At 32.8% G+C, this 22101-nt stretch overlaps 2 protein-coding genes across 3 annotated transcripts; both read left to right on the top strand.

Annotated features, from left to right (window-relative positions):
• The first annotated feature begins 705 nt into the window (after positions 1-705).
• LOC136270650 (probable E3 ubiquitin-protein ligase DTX3) lies at positions 706-1997 on the top strand. Its single transcript, XM_066068960.1, has 3 exons — positions 706-870; positions 972-1189; positions 1922-1997. The coding sequence occupies exons 1-3, from the start codon at positions 706-708 to the stop codon at positions 1995-1997; spliced, it is 459 nt and encodes a 152-aa protein (XP_065925032.1).
• A 9773-nt stretch (positions 1998-11770) lies between these two features.
• LOC105337511 (uncharacterized) lies at positions 11771-21901 on the top strand. 2 transcript variants are annotated; one of them, XM_066068941.1, is made up of 8 exons: positions 11771-11928; positions 12083-12214; positions 16210-16247; positions 16907-17864; positions 17967-18755; positions 18845-19638; positions 19717-19934; positions 21285-21901. In XM_066068941.1, the coding sequence occupies exons 2-8, from the start codon at positions 12097-12099 to the stop codon at positions 21358-21360; spliced, it is 2991 nt and encodes a 996-aa protein (XP_065925013.1). In that variant the 5' UTR covers positions 11771-11928; positions 12083-12096; the 3' UTR covers positions 21361-21901. The 2 variants fall into 2 exon arrangements, with proteins under 2 accessions (XP_065925013.1, XP_065925014.1); XM_066068942.1 differs by lacking the exon at positions 16210-16247.
• The last annotated feature ends 200 nt before the right edge of the window (positions 21902-22101 follow it).

Genomic DNA, 22101 nt, shown 5'->3' with positions numbered 1-22101 from the left:
GATACAACACAAACTTTAAAACAATCTGTCATGCTATTATTGCTGCCTTTTCGAGAACGCGTCCATTATCTCAAGCATGCAAGATGCAATACAATAGTTGTATATACTCAATCTTAAGAGAAATAGATGCACGTTCTGAACAATTAGTACGGACCAAGAAAACAAAGGGATTTTGTTAAATCGTTTTGCCACTTCTTGGAGCAGGTAACATACATATTCATTCACCATTTTCATTTGACAAACGTTTAGTTGTTTTCTTTGTTGATATATATTTGTTACATTAAAGGTACACTTCAGGACCAACATTCCATTCAGAATCTTTGTACTCTGATGCTGAAGGCGATTGCGAAATTTGCCATACACTGTCCTAAACAAATCACACAAATCCACCTTGTCAACATGCGAGATGAGTTTACCCAAATGCTTATAACAAATATACGTCCGATGGATTCCAAGCACTCGTTGTTTAAAAGTGGTGATGCAAATACAAAACTAACAAAGTTTGATTCCAGGCCTTTCAAATATATCTACAATTGGAGAGTACTGCCAAGGGAGCAGACGGTTAAATTGAAGGATATAATAAAACCAGTTGCTGAACACAACAAAGGTGTCTGCATTATATGTCTTGATGAAATGACTAAGCCTGTTGCATTTACGAAATGTCACCATTGTTTTTGTGAGGAATGCATCTTCGAATATTTCACGATGAAACCAGCTTGCCCTGTTTGCAATACTGTATATGGGGAACTGTACGGCAGCCAACCTTTGAACGGAGAAGCTCATATTTTTAAAGATAAAAGATCTCTTCCAGGTTATCCCAGAACAGAGACATTTATTATCAACTACGTGTTTCCAAATGGATACCAAGAAGTATGTATGCAAATTCCTGATTTCAAGCAAATATAGAGCCACCTTTTCTGTAACATCACAACTATAAAAACATAGAGATTGAATGAGTGCTTTCTTTATAGGAGTGTCATCCAAATCCAGGTGAGCCGTTTACTGGGATAGAGCGACAGGCATACCTACCCGACAACAGTGAAGGCCAAGAAGTTCTCCACTTACTGGAACAAGCCTTTAAACAAAGGCTGGTGTTTACTATTGGTGTATCAAGGACCACAGGAAAAGAGGGTGTTGTAACTTGGAACGATATCCACCATAAGACCAGACGTGATGGGGGGCCAGAAAGGTAAACTGGGCAGGCGTGTTTCGTGCCAAAAAACATCCACTGTTTTGTGGTGTCTTTTAAGATATTTCCTTTTATTAATGCTTTTTTTTATTTTCATTTCGTTTCCAATAGTGTATTTGGTCAATAGTGAGTTAAATAATAGGTGAAGCCTTTGGATTTGAATGACCACTCTCTGAAATTGGTATTATCAAAGGACACACTATGTACGGAATGTTTCATTAAATGTAGAATATGTGGGTTACGTAATATAGGTGGTATATTTTGTCTTAACGCGTCTTCTATTTGTTTTTCCTGGCGATTATGATTTGTTTTATGTGAAATGAAACTTGACTGAGGACAGTGAAAAACAAAAATAGTAACTGCTATAGAAAAAAATAAAGGGGCTATAACAAATGTTTAATATAGTGTGATTATTATCCACATGTCATTTACTGTTGAACTAAAGGGTATCAATGCATAGAGAAAACATCAGTCAATTGTTTTTATTTCAGGGTGTTTTTTTTGGGGGGGGGGGCTGAATGTTCATTGAAGTGCATTCTTTTGTTTAAGAGTTACATTTGTTTGCATAATTAGTGTTATATTATTTTGCACTTATGAGCAAAGCAAAAACAGGCGTTGACTTGGATAAAATGATACACCATACATTTGCATCATAATATTTACATTAAAAAGATCAAAGTTTTATGCCCTATACATTAAATAGATTTTTTAAATGGTTTTAATTTATAATAGATTTGGATATCCAGATGAGGACTACCTTTCTCGTGTAAAAGAAGAACTGAAAGCAAAAGGAATCGTGAATGCTTGATTAAAAACCATTGCCCTTTCTTATTGCCATATTGAAAGGTCTTCCTAGCAAGAAACTGGGCATATTTTTTTAAAGAATTTGTACCAAGCGGATTTAAAACGTACTTGTTTTGAAAGTAGATTCCGCTAAATAGTTTAATAATCAACTTCGAACGTATTTGTGAGTTGCATGAGCATTTATTATGTACTAATCCAAACTAACGCAAAACGACTCAAATGTTGGTTAAGAAGAATATAAGACTGTACTGTTTGTAGGCCAATTGAAGCTTGACGTCATTCTTTATTACACCTTTGTTCAAGCCTATTTAATTGTTTAGTTCATTTATCGGTTGTAACCTGTTTATTTTGGAGGCAACTCCATGTAACAACATATCTAAATGCGTAAAATAGAATTCTGTTACTGAATATTCAGTTGTAGTGTATGTACATTAAACGTCGCCATGAAGGATATTGTCATTATTTTATTATAGCAGTTTGTCAATAATTTTGCTACATAATGTTTGTGATATATATTTTATTTCAATGTGCTATTTTGACGTACTATATAGTGGCCTGAAAATTAGCTAATATTTTTTATTGACATTACTTAGTTTTTTTTCCAATTAACAAATGATTTTTCTAAAGTGAATATAAACTTTATATGTAGGCTCAATCAAAATGATATACCTCCATATATCAGGTGATTTTATTCATGGATTTTAAACGTGTATGCATAATATTTTACGCCGTTAGAATGTATATGTGTATAAAATGTGATTTTGCCACAAAACTTTTAATACAAATACAGTCGATTGGGATATTCCGAATCACTTTTCACAACTTGGTTGTACAAGATGTAAATAACAATGTTAAAATTTAGCTCTTTATTATCAACAAAAAGAAGATTTGATCAGAAAATAGCTAGATTTATGTCAAAATATTTAACTTTAAAATAGTGGCTTCGACAGGGGTGTATTCATGTCATTTTTGGATATTCCGAATCAAAAGCTAAACTGATAAAAACATTCCGACGACTTAAATAATACTGAATACAAATTAGTTTATGGCATATCCTTACGATCTAAAAAATAAAGAAATTTTCAAATAATTAGATGCGTCTAGAACTACATATATTTCAAATATAAGAACACTCCTTTGCGCATGCTACTTGTAAAAACAAGTATGAAACCAAAACAGACTATTAATAATCCACCAACACATACAGACTCCGAATTTAAAAGACCTAAAATTGGAATACCATTGCATTTTACAAAAAAAAAAAGAAAAAATATTCAATATTTAATGTGTTCTAAGCTTATAATTGAGGTTATTGTGTACACACGTGATTTGAAATAAACAATGATATAGATGGGGTTGAAATTCAGCTACTTGGTTAATGTTTTAAAGATGTTGTGAAATATTTGTACGCTGCTTGAAAACTTAAATTATATCTGATTTATCAATATACAGTTTGTCATGTGTTATCGATTATTAAGGTTTAAAAATTAATGAGAATGATTAAACAACATTTTTAGCATTACAATTTTCTCCATAAAGGATAGCGCGTACAAGAACTAAACCTTTATTTGTTATTGTTACATATTTCCTGTTGAAATTTTGTACATAGATAGTTTTTACATTGTTAAAGATGAGTCTTCAGTGGTTTTATTTGTTGCTGTTTCGTACATGGCATAGCGATACTTTAAATTCAGAGAAAGGCGAAACGCAGGATGATGTGAAGTACCCAAAATGCCTCTAGTTCCATGATTTTATATCAGAACATGTTCATTGATGTAAAAATGAACTTTAATTACTGTAGCTAAAAAAACGTTGAAAAAGAATTTAAAATGATTTTTGCTATAATTCATACATGACACTATGGCAGGGATTGGGTCAATTACAATGGAAAGTAATTAATTAAATTACAATTGCATGCTTAAATCCTTCAATTAAATTACCATTACCATTACAAGAGTTTTCAAATGTAATTAATTAAATTACAATTACTTTGTAGATGTAATTAATTAAATTACACATTACATTTGTCATCAAAATTTACTAAAACCATGATTTAGCTACAACACATAAGCATTTGAGGAGGTATGTCTATGATGGGAGTAAAAGTTTGTCATAATCAAAATACTTTCACCGTATTAGAATTTGCTAACCAACTACTCTAATAGGTAAAATTTTGGTAAAGAAAAAAAATATAAATTTGGTTTTATTGTTTATTTTAAAACGAAGGTAGTCATAATATGGAAGTGTCCCATACCACCTTGATATTCAATAAACATTTGAAAATCTTATCCTAACCTACACCTATCATGTCTTAACTTAAGTACTTCCTGCATGGAAATCTATTATCTGAAAATTTTCTCCTTTGCATTTATATCCACTATTTTTTCTTTATAAACACAATGCAAAAATACAGGTTAATCTCAGGCAGAGGGGCAGATTATTATAATAATTGTTATCAAAACACAATTCACACCTGTTCTCACTGTTCTGTACCTAGTTATCTAATGTTTTCAATGAAGGAACACACCCTGTGGACATGTTTGGCATCAAAAACTTAAAACCAATTTGAAGCCATACATTTTAGCTCTATGTATTTTAAGCTATCAATTACAAAGTATGACTTAATAGTTTATATAATTTATATAACTTTGATTTTATTTGTAAATTAAAAAGTGATTGTTTTAACTAATTCAATGATAATTGAGTTAAATGACACATTAACTATTCCAATAAGAATGGAAATAAGTATTTTTTAAGAAAAAGAGATCAAGCAAATCATAAATACATGTACTTATTAAATTTGGAAAACTTTATAGTAGATATTGGATCACTGAAAAAAAGTTTATTTTGAAAAGTATTAAATATGGTAAATATAATAATAGTTCAATGCTTTTTAACTTCTCCTACTACCTTGACTTGGTACTATTGATACCAACGATAGAACAATGGGAACAATGGGTAGTGAACAGCTTCATATTTATATGTACATCATTGTGTAATTGAAAGTAATTGAAAAGTAATTGGAATTACATGCCTCTTTTTGACAGCAATTAATTAAATTACCATTACATGTACTTGAAAATTTGACCAATTACACATTACTTTCAATTACATCAAAATTACACTCAATTACCATTACAAATTACCATTACCCCATCCCTGCACTATGGACATTTGTTATATGTCTACAACATAAATGCTGTTATACTGGTACTGTAGATTGGCAAATAATCACGATGGTTTTAATTTCACTATGTTCGCGATTTAATATTTTCCCGCGATATTAAACCCATCTTGAATACTATCATTAGATTTCAAAAACGTTTCAATGCTAATATTCTTGATCAATTGATTTTTAAGCAGTGTGAAATTAAAACCATCGCGATTGGTATACTTTAATAGAAATCGTGAAATTTTAACACCGTGGAATTAAAACGATCTACAGTATTACATTGGATACATATCTGAATCATATAATTAATATATATATTAAGAGTAGGGGGGTTTATTACTGTTTGGCTAAAATAGTTATATAGTGTTAATGTATATAATGTTTAAAATCTTCTTTACTTCCACTAACACTGAATAGAACCTGAATACACATAGAAGAAGGCCATACAGCTGTTTTCTTAGATTAAATTTCATTACAACTAATGCAGGGATTCTGCCCCGATGTGGGAATAAATTATGTTTAAAACTCTTATTTTTCTTTTCAACTGTTAAATTTTAATGAAAGAAATGAATATATATTTTAAAGAGAGAACGAAGAAGCTGTATGTCAATGCTATATGATATCATGAGAGCATTTCCCGATGGAGCAAGAGTTCAGTATAGGGGGTTTAGGATTGGTTTTTAAATATTCTAAGCAAGGGATTAAATCTTCTCTTTAGATATGCTGACTTAATAAATATGCAAATTAAGTTAGAAAAAGGCAGTCTTCCAACATATTTTCCTCATCAAAATGCCATGGGGGAAGAATTTCTGCATGGTTAATGGGGTTGTGTGTGTGTGTGGGGGGGGGGTATTTAGGTAAAACATGTATAATAGCTATCTTTAGTTTATTAATGATAACATATACCTGTAAAAGCTGTCTTGTCAGTAAACGAATTCTGTGAAAATTATTCCCTATTAAAAGAGTCTTGCACTTTTTCAATATCCGGTCATGCACTCATTTAAATTGTAGATTCCATTGTCTTTGGTGCAAGATTTCAGGTAGGGGAGGGGTTGTCAATACAATATTTTAGATTGTTTTGTACTCCAGAAAAAAAGGTTTATTATGACATTCCTCTACAGATCTGTTTATGGACTATGGTACATAGGTGACTGATGAGGCCTGTTGGTCTCGTTTTTTAGCTCACCTGAGCTATAAGCTCAAGTGAGCTTTTCTGATCACATAATTTATCTGTCGTCCGTCAGTCTGTCCGTCTGTAAACTTTTCACATTTTCAACATCTTCTCCAGAACCACTGTGCCAATTTCGACCAAACTTAAAACAAAGCACCCTTAGGAAAAGGGAATTCAAAGTTTGAAAATGAAGGACCACGCACTTTTACAAGGGGAGATGATTAGAAATTATTGAAAATTTTCGTGAAATTTTCAAAAATCTTCTACACAAGAACCATTTAGCCAGGAAAGCTGAAACCTATGTATAAGCATCCTCAGGTGGTTGAGATTCAAAGTAATGAAAATCATGGCCCCCGTGGGTAGGGTGGGCACCACAATGGGGGGGGGGGTCGAATTTTTACATAGGACCATGTAGAGAAAAATCTTTTAAAATCTTCTTCTTATATACCAAGCAGCCAGGAAGACTTAAACTCATGTGGAAGAATCTTCAGGTAATACTCTTTAAAAGTTGTGAAAATCATGACCTTAAGGGGTAGGATGGGGCAAAACTGGGGATCGAATTTTTACATAGGAATATATAGAGTAAATCTTTAAAAATATTCTTCTCAGAAATCAATCAGCTACGTAAGCTGAAACTTATGTCGGAGCATTCTCAGGTAGTGTAGATTTAAAGTTGTAAAAATTATGACCCACGAGGGTAGGATGGGGCCGCAATTGGGGGGGGGGTGAATTTTTACCTGAGTATAGAGTAAATCTTTAAAAATCTTCTTCTCCGAAACCAATCCGCCAGGAAAGATGAAACCTGTGGGAAGCATCCTGAGGTAGTGTAGATTCAAAGCTGTGAAAATCTTGACCACCGGGGTTGGGTGGGGCTACAGTGGGGGATTTGATTTTTACATAGGAATATATAGATAACAGTCTTTAGTAATCTTCTTCTCAGAAACCAATAGGCCAAGAATGCAGAGACTTTTGTGGAAGCATCCTCAGGTAGGGTAATTTCATGTGTTCAAATCATGATCCAGGGGGAGGGATGGGATCATGGGGGTTAAATTTTTACATAGGTAAATATAGAGAAAAGTCTTTTAATTATATAAAATCTTCTTTTAAAAAACTATTTGCTTACTTAAGCTGTAATTTTAGTGGAAGCAACTTCAGATAGTGTAGATTCAAATTCGTTAAAATTTAAAAATCAAAATCTTAAGGAGTAGGATGGGGCCACATTGGGGATCCAATTGTACAAAGGAAAATATTTTAATTTTTAGCAAAAACTGAAATGTTATCACTTATCGTTTTAATAATGTGCAAGCATTTTTACATATTACTAATTATTTCGAATTGTTTAAACTCTGGTCCCTGGACGATTCTTGTGCCCCAGAAGGGGTTCAGAGTTTGATGTAGGCCTAAATCCCAAATATAAACAATTGTTTAGGATCTTTTTTAGAACTGCAATGCTCAATATGTGATATGACTATAAAATCATCATGTTAGAAAAGCGCTTGAATCTAAACATAAGAAGTTTTAGGGGGGGGGGGATGAATTTCTATTAATACAGAATCAACATGTATTTTACCACTTGTCCAAATATTTTGTTATATGACTCCATTTAGCTGATTTTATCATGCCTATTGTTGCTTAGGTGAGCGATGTGGCCCATGGGCCTCTTGTTATTTGTTTTTATTTGTTGTGGATTTTGTGGTGTATTTAGATGTACCCTTTTTAGCTCACCTGAGCCAAAGGCTCAAGTGAGCTTTTCTGATCACAATTTGTCCGTTGTCTGTCGTCGTTGTCGTCGTTGTCGGCGTTGGCGTTGTAAACTTTTCACATTTTCATCTTCTTCTCAAGAACCACTGGGCAGATTTCAACCAAATTTGGCACAAAGCACCACTAGGTGAAGGGGATTCAAGTTTGTTCAAATGAAGGGCCACGCCCTCTTTAAAGGGGAGATAATTGAGAATTATTGAAAATTTGTTGGTATTTTTCAAAATCTTCTTCTCAAAAACTATTCGGCCTGAAAAGCTCAAACTTGTGTGGCGGCATCCTCAGGTAGTGTAGATTCAAGTTTGTTCAAATTATGGTCCCCAGGGGTAGGGAGGGGCCACAATGGGGGGATCAAGTTTTACATAGAAATATATAGACAAAATCCTTAAAAATCTTCTTCTAAAAAACTATCAGGCCAGAAAAGCTCAAATTAAAATGGGAGCCTCCTCAGATAGTGTAGATTCAAGTTTGTTCAAATCATGGTCCCCGGGGGTAGGGTGGGGCCTCAATGGGGGGATCAAGTTTTACATAGGAATATATAGAGAAAATCTTTAAAAATCTTCTTCTAAAACATTATTAGGCCAGAGAAGCTCAAATCAAAGTGGAAGCTTCCTCAGGTAGTGTAGATTCAAGTTTGTTCAAATCATGGTCCCCAGGGGTAGGGTGGGGCCACAATGGGGGGGGATCAAGTTTTACATAGGAATATATAGAGAAAATCTTTAAAAATCTTCTTCTAAAAAATTATTAGGCCAGAAAAGCTCAAATAAAAGTGGAAGCTTCCTCAGGTAGTGTAGATTCAAGTTTGTTCAAATCATGGTCTCCGGGGGTAGGGTGGGGCCACAATTAGGGGATCAAGTTTTACATAGAAATATATAGACAAAATCTTTAAAAATCTTCTTCTAAAAAACTATCAGGCCAGAAAAGCTCAAATTAAAATGGAAGCATCCTCAGGTAGTGTAGATTCAAGTTTGTTCAAATTATGGACCCCGGGGGTAGGGTGGGGCCACAAGAGGGGGGTCATGTTTTACATAGGAATATACAGAATTTTTTTTTAAAAATCTTCTTCTCAAAAACTATAAGGTCAGAAAAGCTTAGATTTGAGTGGAAGCATCCTCAGATAGTGTAGATTCAAGTTTGTTCAAATCATGGTCCCCAGGGGTAGGGTGGGGCCACAATTAGGGGATCAAGTTTTACATAGAAATATATAGACAAAATCTTTAAAAATCTTCTTCTAAAAAACTATCAGGCCAGAAAAGCTCAAATTAAAATGGAAGCATCCTCAGGTAGTGTAGATTCAAGTTTGTTCAAATTATGGTCCCCGGGGGTAGGGTGGGGCCACAAGAGGGGGGTCATGTTTTACATAGGAATATATCGAAAATATTGTTAAAAATCTTCTTCTCAAAAACTATAAGGCCAGAAAAGCTTAAATTTGAGTGGAAGCATCCTCAGATAGTGTAGATTCAAGTTTGTTCAAATCATGGTCCCCAGGGGTAGGGTGGGGCCACAATTAGGGGATAAATTTTTATATAGGAATATATAGAGAAAATCTTTAAAAAAAATTCTTTTCAAAACTTTATGGCCAAGAAAGCTCAAATTGTAACCATCCTCAGATAATGTAGATTCAAGTTTGTTCAAATCATGGTCCCTGGGGGTAGGGCGGGGCCACAATGGGGGATAAATTTTTATATATAGAGAAAATCTTTAAAAATCTTCTTCTCAAAACTATAAGGCCAGGAAAGCCCAAATTTAAGTGGAAGCATCCCAAGATCGTAAAGATTCAAGTTTGTTTAAATAATAGTCATGGGGTATGGTGAGGCCACAATGGGGGATGAATTTTTACATAGGAATATATAGAGAAAATCTTTAATATCTTCTTTTTAAAGACTATTTGGCCAGAAAAGCCTAAACTTGTTTAGAGGCATCCTTGGATAGTGTAAATTCAAGTTTGCAAAATCACAGTCCCTAGTGATAGGGCTGGGCCGTGACGGCAGTTTGAATTTTTACATAGGAATATATAGAGAAAATCTTTAAAAATATTCTGGGAAAGTTTTCGGTCCAAAACTCAGTACTTAGTGTGAAAGCACAGGTTATGCAGATTTAAGTTTGATGAAACCATGATTCCCTAGAGAAAAGGGGGGCCACGAAATGGAGGGGGGGGGGGTAAATTGGAATAGAGAAAAATCTTCTTACAGGTACAACAACAAAAGGGGCTTGGTATTTACCGCAAAAAGAGGTGGATAAAAATTGACAGATTTTCTATTTTTTTTTTTAGCAAGATCTACTGTACTTAGTTGTCAAGATATTTTGGTACTGTAATGCTAATTTGATCAGAATTAAGGCAATTGTTGCTCAGGTGAGCGATGTGGCCCCTGGGCCTCTTGTTATATAACTAAACGAAAGTGGGTTTTGTGTATATATGTCTTTTTCAAATCCCATATTAGTTTTTTCACTATATACGAAGTATTATACTTCCATGCTCAGCACTTAATTTACTTTTACTTTTCGCACATTGAACTTCGTTATGTATTATATAATTTTATTAACATACACTTAGTTGCCACGAATGTATTTGCATGAAGAGTCACAGTGGTTAAAAAGTTTTTGAAATTTAAGAATCCGCAACAAAAAAATAATTCTTTGAAAACGAAAGATGATGCTGGTGTCTATTCAATCACTGCATGATAACTATTTTTTTTATAAGTTTACAGCATTGATGTTGATTTAGAAGTATTTCTTTAGAATAATGTAACAGTGAAAAAAAAAACCTCGCTATGTCTTAAAGCACAAAGAAGAACATTCCAGTTTTGATCACCGTGCGTTATTTCAAGTTGGACATGAGAGTTCAATTACATGATGAGAACAAAGATACTAGCTTAGTTTCCATGCAGGTGAAAAAATGTTAACAAATATGTTATTGACTATAACAGAAGAACCTTATTCAAAATCATCAAGGCAATCCCTTCTTCTTTTAAACTTGTTCTTGAAAATTACCATAAATGAACATTTGCTAGCTAAGTTATTTTGTTTCATGTATATTTTTGGCTTATTTCACATTGTCCATTTAATACTTACAAATTATGTATTTTTTCCCCTGTTTGTTATAATAATATACGTAGTATACATAATACATGTTAAAAAGGAATATATGTTGTGTATATAAATCTTGTCATTGCTAATCCAATATTAGTCAATGCTAAACTAATAATAATCAGAGACCAAATATCTATAGTTGCCTTTCATTAAAATTTATAAAAAGGATTCTAATTACATTTCTTTCCGAGTTAAAATTACTCCGTCGATTGTAGAAGTTGAAAAAACTAAACATCTTCTAAATGTTCAAGGCAGACGTATTATAGTTTTCTTATATTAAAAACAGAGTTTTAGTATGTTTTCGTAGTTTTTTTCTCTCGAATATCCAAGAAATCATTAAATTGTCTAAAAGTAAAAATAAAAAGGACGAACAAATAATGAAGGAACTAATTCTCTTTTAAAGTATTGATTTTTCTTTTGAAAATGTAAGAAACATGTACATTCCCAAAACAGATATAGGCATTGGCCTATTGTTCCCTGTTTTGCCCTACATCTCTAGAATCTAAAACCTTTGACCTATCTCATAAACCCCTTCAGTTCATTGATCCGCCCCTGCTTCTGCCATTAGAGCCGTATCTGTACGTGTATCACTGCATGTGCGTAAACTATGTTATATTTAACTTTCGGTTTGTTTTCCTAGTACAAACACCCGAGAACAACTCCTTCGATATGTTTATTGACGAGGACTCGAGATCTAAACTTATTAACCTGTTTACCTCCAACGTGTCTCGATCAATACAAAAGGTACGTGTGTGTCTTCATAATTAAATGTATATTTATGAACATTATGTCATAGTAAACATTTCATATAAATTATGACCTGAATAATATTTTGAAAGAGAAAGAACATTCTGTAACAATTTCCTGGTATTTATTTTCTACTTTCGATTTACAATAGGCATAAATACATTCATGGCTTCTGCGGATAACTCTGGAAACCTTTCGGTCATCGATTCCGACGACGAATTAGATGACGGAAAGACTGCCTCGGAAGTCAAGCCAGGGGTCACACATGCCGACACAAAAAAAGGTGTGTAAAATGATAAGGGGTCAAATTTCAGAGTACTTAGACTATATAGGAATGGGTATAAGTGTGAATTGCTATTTTGGCGACCAATATGATCAATTCTACTACAGTTATTGCCGAGATCAAAGAGATGCCGCGGACATTATTCTCCAATATACCACGAACGTCATCAGTAAATTATCAGATCAGAAATACCTATTTGTCTCGCACTGATCATGGAAGTACAACTTCAAACCGTAAAAAGTTTTAAAACCATGTCATTTCACGTGTTAGTTCCAGTCAAAACAATGTGTATTGCCTCAAATCTTTATTTTTAAGAGATCAATGCGGCTGTTCCTAGGACCTCCCTAGCACATTTTCACTGCATGTTTTTACATAAAATATATAACGTGTAGTAGTAATAATCGTATTAAATTGCCCTTAGAATATTAGGAATGTGATTCAAAGATATTTTATAAATAAGTGAAGAGTATTACCGTATAATCCTAAGAAAAAGTCTGTCGTCTGCATATGATTCCTTTGATCGATACACATGTTAACATTACTAACAAAACCGTTGGGGTTACACGGAACGGCCGTCAAAATGACCTAGATCGTCTCTCTATAGGAGAAACGATCTGTAGAAATACTTGGCTGTTAGTAGAATAGGAATAAAGTTCTTGTTTTTGTGAATATTGCAGGATAGCCTCCTCGGTCTCGAAATGTTGTTTGAAATATAAAAGCCTCGGCTCACGCCTCGGCTTTTATATTTCAAAACAACATTTCTCGACCTCGGAGGTTATTCTGCAACATTCACGAAAACTCGTACTTTATTTCTTAAATATCTACATGTCTTTTCAAAATGTGGGCCTATATGAGCATCTCCGTTAATAAAATGTCGTTTTGATACATACATTATTATATATAATACGCGTACTCTTCGTTTTATTTTATCATTTTAATGTTTTACGCCAATTTTAGACACCTTTTAGAAAAAGTAATATAAATTATTGATCTATAAATAATTAATAAGCTAGAATGTAAGGGGCCGTATGAACAAGTCATACAACAAATTAAACGATGCATTTTTTCCTCAAACAAATTGATAGTTTTGATATAACTTTTTTTGCAGAAACACATGTAGGACATGACCAGTGTATTCATAAGATTGTAAATTACTGTTTTCATTTTTTAGATCTGCATTTAAGTACAAAAAAGAACATTTGGAGACCTTGTTATGCTATGTGAATTCAAACTTAACCAATATTAAGATTTGAAGAACACAAAATCTGACTGTCAGTGGATTGAAATAGCGAAAGATTTTTTTTCAATCTAGATCAAGATTTATTTATCTGCTATTGTATGACCCAAAAAAAACATTCGTCTTATTCCAAAGGTACAACCATAACATTCTTGTTTGTATCGGAAATGGTTTTCAAAGTAAATGTACATAAAGTTTTTGTAATCACTTCATTGTTTACAAATGCATTTGATAGTTCAATTTCAAATTTTAGCGGTCTTGAGTGACGAAGCAATCAGAGTTTCAACCTTTGTAGAATTTTGATAAACCATTGTAACAATTTGCTGGAGGAAATAATGAAATTCAAGGTCAACCATCAAAGGTCGAGGTCAAATAGGGATCATTGTAAAAATAAAAGGGAAGGGGGCTTCTTACGTACAGTATGACTACAGCAAAATTAATACCGTATAACGGGTAATAATTTTTACTGCTCTGATTTTTACGAATTTGTCTTAAAATAGGGCGTTTTGAATTTTTACGCGTAATTTTTTTTACGAATTGGACATATCCGTAGAAAATTAAAATAATCTGTGGTAAAAGGGGAAAGTTTTCACTGTGACTTTGTTACACTTAACACACATACAAATCAGAAAATCGTTTTTCTGTTAACGAGTCCCTAATTATTATGATTGTGTTTATTCATTTACCTTTATTTCATATGTGATATACACTTTCCTTATTCCTATTACAGTGGCGTCGGAAGCAAATTAAAAGTGGGGAGGGGGGACTAGACTAATCCTAAGAAATCTTGGCAAAACCAAAATCCAAAAATCATGAAAATGGGGGGGGGGGGGGGGCTAGTATACCTGTAACTCCAACTTTTCAATATTTCAATATGTTTTCAAGGTCAATTTCAGATCAATTATGTTTACTGCGAGAAAAAGTGGGGGGGGGGGCTAAATATTATGCTAAGCGCCTAATGGTTAGGTCTAACTTTGCAAAAAAGTGGTTCTGACGCCTGTGTATTAATCTTGGTATCACCATTGATGTACACCATGTGCTCGTCTCACTTCGATTTACCGGGAAAAAAAGAAAGACAACTCCAATTTAAATTTTTTTTTCTCTCTCTCTTTCTTTCTCTCCCAACCAATAGAGACAACTCCATCTCAAAAATCAAAGTTTTTATTCACATGACATACAACACAGGAAAAATCGCAAGATTAAAATCCAATGAATATTAAATAAAATCCTAGATAAACTAAAGTTTAATGGTGCAATAAGAAGGTATATGTAGCATAATTTTTTAGCAGATAAGTTCTCAAAGGTCGTAAGGTTAATATCAAGGGTCAAGGACACATTGAACCTCCCACCACCGAATAAAGGAGACGTGGCCTCAATACATACATAAAAATATATTGTCTATTGCATATACTAATTAGATTTCATATTTTAAAATGCCAAGGTCAAATAACGGGAAAGGTCACAAACACCAAAAAATCGATGTTATTTCGTATGTGTTTGTGAAATTAATAAAAATTCAAAGGGGAATTACTGCTAGAAGGGGACGTAGGATCCTTTTAGTATGATAGATTTAAGAAGCCTCTGAGTGAACTGAAGACATTGGTAGAAGTTTCAAGTCCCTGTCTATTATGGTTTCAGAGGGATATCAATAACAAGCATTTCCTACTCAAAGGGCAATAACTATGTAACTATTTCAAGGTAGGAGCTAAAGGGCTACATTTTGAAATGTCATAAAAAGTCCTACTACATTCATGGGTAAGTTTTTCTTTATACCACCGTAACCAAAGGGATATAAAAACCCATTGATACACAGAGTTTTGAAGGACCTTGATCTTTGTTATTTTGATCGGCCAAGGTTGACACATAAATAAACACATTCTATTCTAGTTTCCAAAATACATCAAATCAGAAGATCAGAAATTAATCTGCATGAGCGTGCCTGTTTTAGACCTCGCTACCAATTATTTGACGACATATCTGATGAAATTGATTTTTTTTTCTGGTCAGAAAGTCATTGATAGCCTTTTCACAAAAGCTAGAAAATTGTCCTTTCTACTATACTATATTTTATCAAACAAAATATACAACATGACCAAGTTGTACATGTGTATATTTTATTTGATAATTGATTCATATGCACTGAGAGTGAAAAGGAGATATAGAGAATAAGAGGATATATTTTAGTTACAAAATTGAAAATAAAGTATATCAGGAAGGACAACATTTTTTTTAATTTATAGAGTTGAGGAAATAATAGATTTTTGACATAATATACTTATATCTTTAAAAAAATTAAGTGTATCTTTCCTCTCTATGTTCTATTATGAATTATTCTGTATGGTCGGACAGAAATCATTTCACTAGCATGAATACATTTGGTCAAGTCATAATTAGTTGCATGTGTTATTTTACTTTTTTTCAATCAGGCTAGAGAATTAATTGTTCAAGTAAAATAACAAAATAACGCCTTCATTTTACAAGAAAGTTTGGAAAATTCTCCATGCTATGTTACACAATTCATTTTTTAATGAAGTGGTGATAACAATGTTTGAATGCATCATGCAATGTATTTTTTTATGTTATAAAGGCCCCAAGAGCATAAAAACACTTGTCTTAGTTAGTCCCGTGACAGATTTTTAAAAAAAGGAATGGATAAGAAAACATACACATAAAATCGTTTTTACTGAAATATTGTCCCCACTTGTATATTGATTATATCTTAGTCATTTGTTTGTTTTGTTTTACCTTTTTCATATAGAACAAGAATCCAAGCTTGAAAACAGTGGGATACCATCGGTAAGATAAAATTTAACTTCCTTGGTCATGGGGTGTAGGGATGGATCTATAAATGTTTATACTCATCCTCCATATGACATTCCGAATCCGTAACATTTTGATATTTTTAAGCTTAAGCTTATTTATTTAACCAAAAAAATAGGAAACTCTCATTTATAGCCGCTTTCGCTTTCATATGAACATTTTTCGCCGCGATCATCTTTTTATCATTGTGCATACGGGATGTTTCTTTTTTATCGTCTCGTAACAAAAACATACATTTATAATTTTTAAGTATATTGATAAAAAAAATCAGAAACAGTCACAAATGTAAACACTTATATCACACAGAAATACCTTGTTTGTCATGCTGAAATATTGATAAATATTATATGTGAGTTAACAGGCATTGTGCTCGTCGTAAACTGTTTCCCTAAAAATTTTAATATAGAAATTTTAAAGCCTTAAATACACTAAATGAAATTAAAAGTATGTAAATTTTTGTTGTTAGAAAAATAAAATAGTAAGATATTTGTATTTTAATAAATACAAACGTGATTTGAATTGAACTTGTCTAATAAAATATTTTCTGACGTTAAAATCACAGTCAAGAATTCCAGTTAATAAAGTAATTCAATTTTTAAAGGAAAAAAATAAAACGTCAAAATTTTATATTTTAGCGTGAACTGACGAAAAAAATATTCAATGAACTGGAAGCTCGAAAGCTGTTGATGTTTTACAACGATGAATTGCATAAAAGCAAAGTTGAAATGTCTATTTCGAAAGAAGAAGGAAAGGAATCGGTTACATTGTCTTCCCGTAATCCCACCTTATTAGTCACTGAGAAGCAGAGGCTAGGGAATCTATTAGATAGTATCAAATGTCAAAAGATGATGTCTACCTGTAAGCCACAGAATGAAATTGACAGCATCATAGAATCGCAAAACTTAAAGATTCTACTGAGTAAAGATGAAAATGGACAGTTTGTTTTATACTTCAAGGACCCATTAGAATATGAAAATCTGAAGTCTTCAATGAAACCGAGTTCTTCTACGAGAAGACGAAACAGAACATTTGAGTCTTCTGAAAACGCCAGTTTTTCTTCGGCATCAGCTAATAAAGACAATGATGAGTATGAAAGTGGATTAAAGTGGCAATCAAAAAACGAAGATGACATTCATGAAGTTTTAAGGGAAGAGGACAATAGTTCTTCCACCACATTTTTAGGAGAAAATGTCCAGGTCAGAAAAGAAATCAGACAAAATGGAATATGCACAAAAATATATAAAGGATCGATCATCAAAGCTAAGGTAGAGGCCATAGTAAACGCTGCAAATGAATATCTTGACAATTGTGGTGGTGTTGCTGAGGTCATTTCAAAGGCTGCCGGTGGAGAAGTTGATAGGGAATGCAAAGACAAAATGAGAAGATGGACAAAAATTAAAGTGACAGAAAACATCGTTACTCGTGCGGGTAATTTACCTTGTCAGTGGATAATCCATGCAGTGGGGCCTCGCTGGAGTAACTACAAGGACAAAGAAGAAGCTCTGCAGAGTTTGTACAAAACAGTCGTCAATATCCTTTCAACAGCGAGTGAACGTCAAATGAAGTCGGTAGTCATGCCGCCTATCAGTTCTGGTCAGTTTATTCTTACTCTCTCACGTTTGATGATATAACATGTTAATTAGATAAAAAGTTTTATGAAATATAAATATTTCTACAATATTTCTTCAATTTCAGGGATTTTTGGAGTTCCAAAACAGGCATGTGCTGCAATGTACATAAAGGCGTTGCTTGATTTTTCGGAAGAATATCAGAAAGCAAAGGTGAAAGAATTTCACATTATTGACAACAAATCAGACATGCTGGATTTGATATGCGAAGAATATGAAGAATGTTACAAAAAAGGAAGAAAATATCTTGAACCAAGAACAGTTCTTGAAAGATTACAAATACGTTCTTATAATACATCTGGCTGGTCGAAAAGCAATAATTTGAATCCAAGCAATAACCTTAGAACAAATACAAGAAGTGATGATAGTAGTAATAACACCCTTCCGAAAACAGCACAGCGTGGTCAAAGTTTTCAAAAATATACAGTGAAGGAAATCTCACCGGGTGAATTTAGTATAGATGATATATTGAAGGTTGTCGTTTTTACGGAAAATATCCTTCAATTGAAAAATGTTGATATTCTTGTATGTGCCGAAGGAAAGGACAAAAATATTTCCGGGAGGATCGCTAAAACGATTCTCGAGAAAGTTACTACAAAGGAGAAAAAACATATACAAAAAATTATTTCTGGCACACAGCATTATTCGGACGTATTACAGACTAACTTTGGTGTAGGTGGTTACAATATGATATTCTTTGCTATTGTTAGACGATTTGGAGATGGTAAACCACGACATGAAGACTTAAAGTTGTTGGAAAACACAACGAGCATTGTGCTAGAAAAAGCAAATAAGAAAAAGAAATCAGGGAGAAAGAACGCACAATTGTCAATTGCAGTACCCCTTCTCGGCACAGGTAGGGTTGTGTATATCTAGAATAAATAAATTAATATTTTAGCAAAAACTGTTAGAGGTGAATGTATATGATGTTTTTTTTTATTATAGGCTCTACAAAAAACACAGGATATTTACAAGACTACGCTAATGTAATGTGTGATAGTATTGTAGGCTTCAGAAAACACATAGAGGACAAAACAAGGCTTCGAACCATACATTTAGTAAACTTCGACGAATCCGCAACAAAAGCACTAGTTCAGGCCTTTAAATCTCGTTTGTCATCACAGACAGTAAAACAAAATACTTTTAACTTCTCCCCCATGGGTGCATCTAATCCAAATCCTAAACGATCACAGTTTGATCGTACAAAATACAAGTTGAAGGAAGAGTGGAGAGCAATAGAAAAACTCAAGTACGATTTTAATAGCTTTATTAAAGGGGTTGAAAGACAGAAGAAAACATTGCAAGAAAATGCTCAGGATAATGGTAATGGTGCAACGGGTAATTTGGTAGTCATTGAATCAGATGAAGAGAGTGAGACGGAACAGTCCACGGAAGTCGCTTGCTCAGATGTAGGAAAAACAGAGGTTAACAAAAGTGTTGGCCCTGATAATGATGATTTTGTGTCGGAAGACTCATCATTGACTTGTGTAATTTGTATGGACACAGAAATGGAAGATCCTGTTATATTGAGGACATGCCATCATCAATTTTGTCGAGATTGCATTGAAGATTATTTCTCAAACAAACCAGTTTGTCCAGTTTGCAACACGATATATGGTGAATTATTTGGAAACCAGCCACCCGGAACAGCCACTGTATATAAGGATTATGCATCATTACCAGGATTTTCTTGTTCTACTCTCATCATAGATTACAATATCCCAGATGGAAAACAAACGGTATATAAAATATTATTCTTTATACATAAACAGGTATGTTAAATTTCAGTTATAATTTGACATTCAGACTTTTTTCAGGAAGAGCATCCGAATCCGAGTCAGCCATTCACGGGTGTTTCCCGCCAAGCTTATCTTCCTGATAATGAAGAAGGAAATAAGGTTCTCGGCATGCTCGAGAAAGCTTTCAAGCATCGCCTGATTTTCACGATTGGATTTTCTCGTACTTCCGGAAAAGATAATATGGTCACATGGAATGATATTCATCACAAGACAAGACGAGAAGGAGGACCTGAGAAGTATGTGGAAGAATTTAACTAAGATACTGTTATACTCATAAACTGTTGTCCGCCTGTTGAGTTTTTTGTATGGCTGTCTAGTAACGTTTAAAATTTTCAACCTTCGCAACTCACTTAGCTTAACAGTACATGTATTTCAATCAACTGGAGATAAAAAGTCCCTTGGTAAAGGATATGTATGTTTTAATAAAAAGTAAGGTCCCCGTCTAAGAAAATATGAATAAGATTATGTAAAGTAAGGGTGTATTTTGTTTAAAGAATATTCTTAAGAACCAAATACAAGCAGTATCAAAACTTCACTGCATATCTTGGAAGTAATTGTCGAACGAAGGTACTAGTAAGTGTATTGACGTTTCAAGTTTGTTATCCCAATCGATCAGAAATGGGCTACATTCTTGTGGAAAATTGTAATGATTTTCCAATTTTGAATTTTTTAATATATAAGCGTGATAGTTTTATACATATATTTTGGTTTAATGAGATTTTTTGAAAATGGGGACGATGTCATTGAGAGGCAACTTGGGTATCTGATTTTAAATTTATATCCATAGCAAAATAGTTAACTTCATATACCAGAGGCAAAAATTTGAGACTTAAAACTTATATAGCTCTTTTAAAGAGCCATGGTCATAATTTTCATATGTATTGTTGACAGCCTCTAATGATATGGCTAATACTTGACTAGAATATAAATGTCCAGTATTAAGCTACAAGCAAGATGTAAAACCACCGTTATCCACTTTGTAAACAATTATAGAGTGCGGAGGGTCGTAGATAAAATACATGTTTTGATTTCAGTTTTGGTTAAATCTAACCTTTTTAATTTGCAGTTGTGATATCAATTAGACTGTTTCTAATGTTCATTTTGTTCTTAATATAGTAATGTGATAATTTCTATATGTAATACATATGCACTATTAAAAATCAAAAGCAGATTACAAGATTTTTTAAAGAATATATGTAAGGTTTATAAACCCAAAAACAAAGTATGATATTTTGGGTTTTTTTTAAAAATTAATAAAAGTGACTAAAAAATATCAATTGAAATAATGATCATGCGCTTTTCTGAAACGAAATTGAATTGTATTTAAGTAGCTTTTGTTTTGCATTTGATAATATTCAATCGGTTGAACGATTTGACTTGTGTGCCTTGAAAGTAATAAAAAATCAATTTTGTTTAATGTGGTCTTAAAAGAAATTAGAAAAATTCAAATAATTTTAACCAATAGATTTAATCATAGATGGTTATCGCAGCTATTTTATTATTGTCTTAATCAGAATAAAAGTTTACCAGAACATTAAGTCATACAAGAAAAATCTTTTTTTTTAAATTCTTCTTTTTTCATTTAGATTTGGATACCCTGATCGAGAATATATTGAACGGGTTAAAGAGGAGTTGGCAGCGAAGGGAATAACAGAAAATTGAAAAAGTGTTCCCATCTCTTTAGGAGACAGGAATAAATTATTTAAAAAAAACCCAACAACTCCGCTATAGATGATAGCAGTTTCATAATGTTTCATTTTGGTCAATTCATATAGTTACATACCAGAAACACAAATTCTTGAATAGTTTAAAAGCAGTTTAGTCTTATATTCAATATAGTTTTTGTTCATACTTTTTTGTTCAAGAATCTAGTTTATTTTATATGAATTATATATTATCATTATATAATTATATGATTTAGAGAGTAACGACGAATATACATTTGAAGCTTGAAGCTTTGATAGACTTCGTATCATTTGTTTTGGTATTGGAAAGATGTACGAGAAAAAAAGGGTTCAAATAAACAAAGATAAAGTTTTTGTTATGTTGAATTATGAAAAAAATGGTATTGGTCTTAGTATTTTTTTTAATTCAAAAGTGATTACTTGCCACAAAGACGAAAAGGTTGGTGTTGTAATAATTAAGTGTTCTAGAATGATATTTATACATTGTATTGTACATATAAAATCGACCGATGATCAAACCTTTTGGTTATTTCTTGTTTATTGGTTGTTATATTTTCGATACACGTGAGTATCTATCTTACATGTATATGTTTTGAAAGAATTCCTTTTTATGTATTTGGATATACATATATGAGTTGACTGAATGAATGTTTATTTCTCTCAAACCATATCAATGGTACATGAGGTACAAAAAACTAAAATATTTACAAATGTAGAA

Source organism: Magallana gigas, chromosome 8, assembly GCF_963853765.1.
Source record: "Magallana gigas chromosome 8, xbMagGiga1.1, whole genome shotgun sequence".
NCBI lineage: Eukaryota > Metazoa > Mollusca > Bivalvia > Ostreida > Ostreidae > Magallana > Magallana gigas.
The sequence above is the reverse complement of the archived record's forward strand: the minus strand, read 5'-3'. Positions and strand labels throughout refer to the sequence as shown.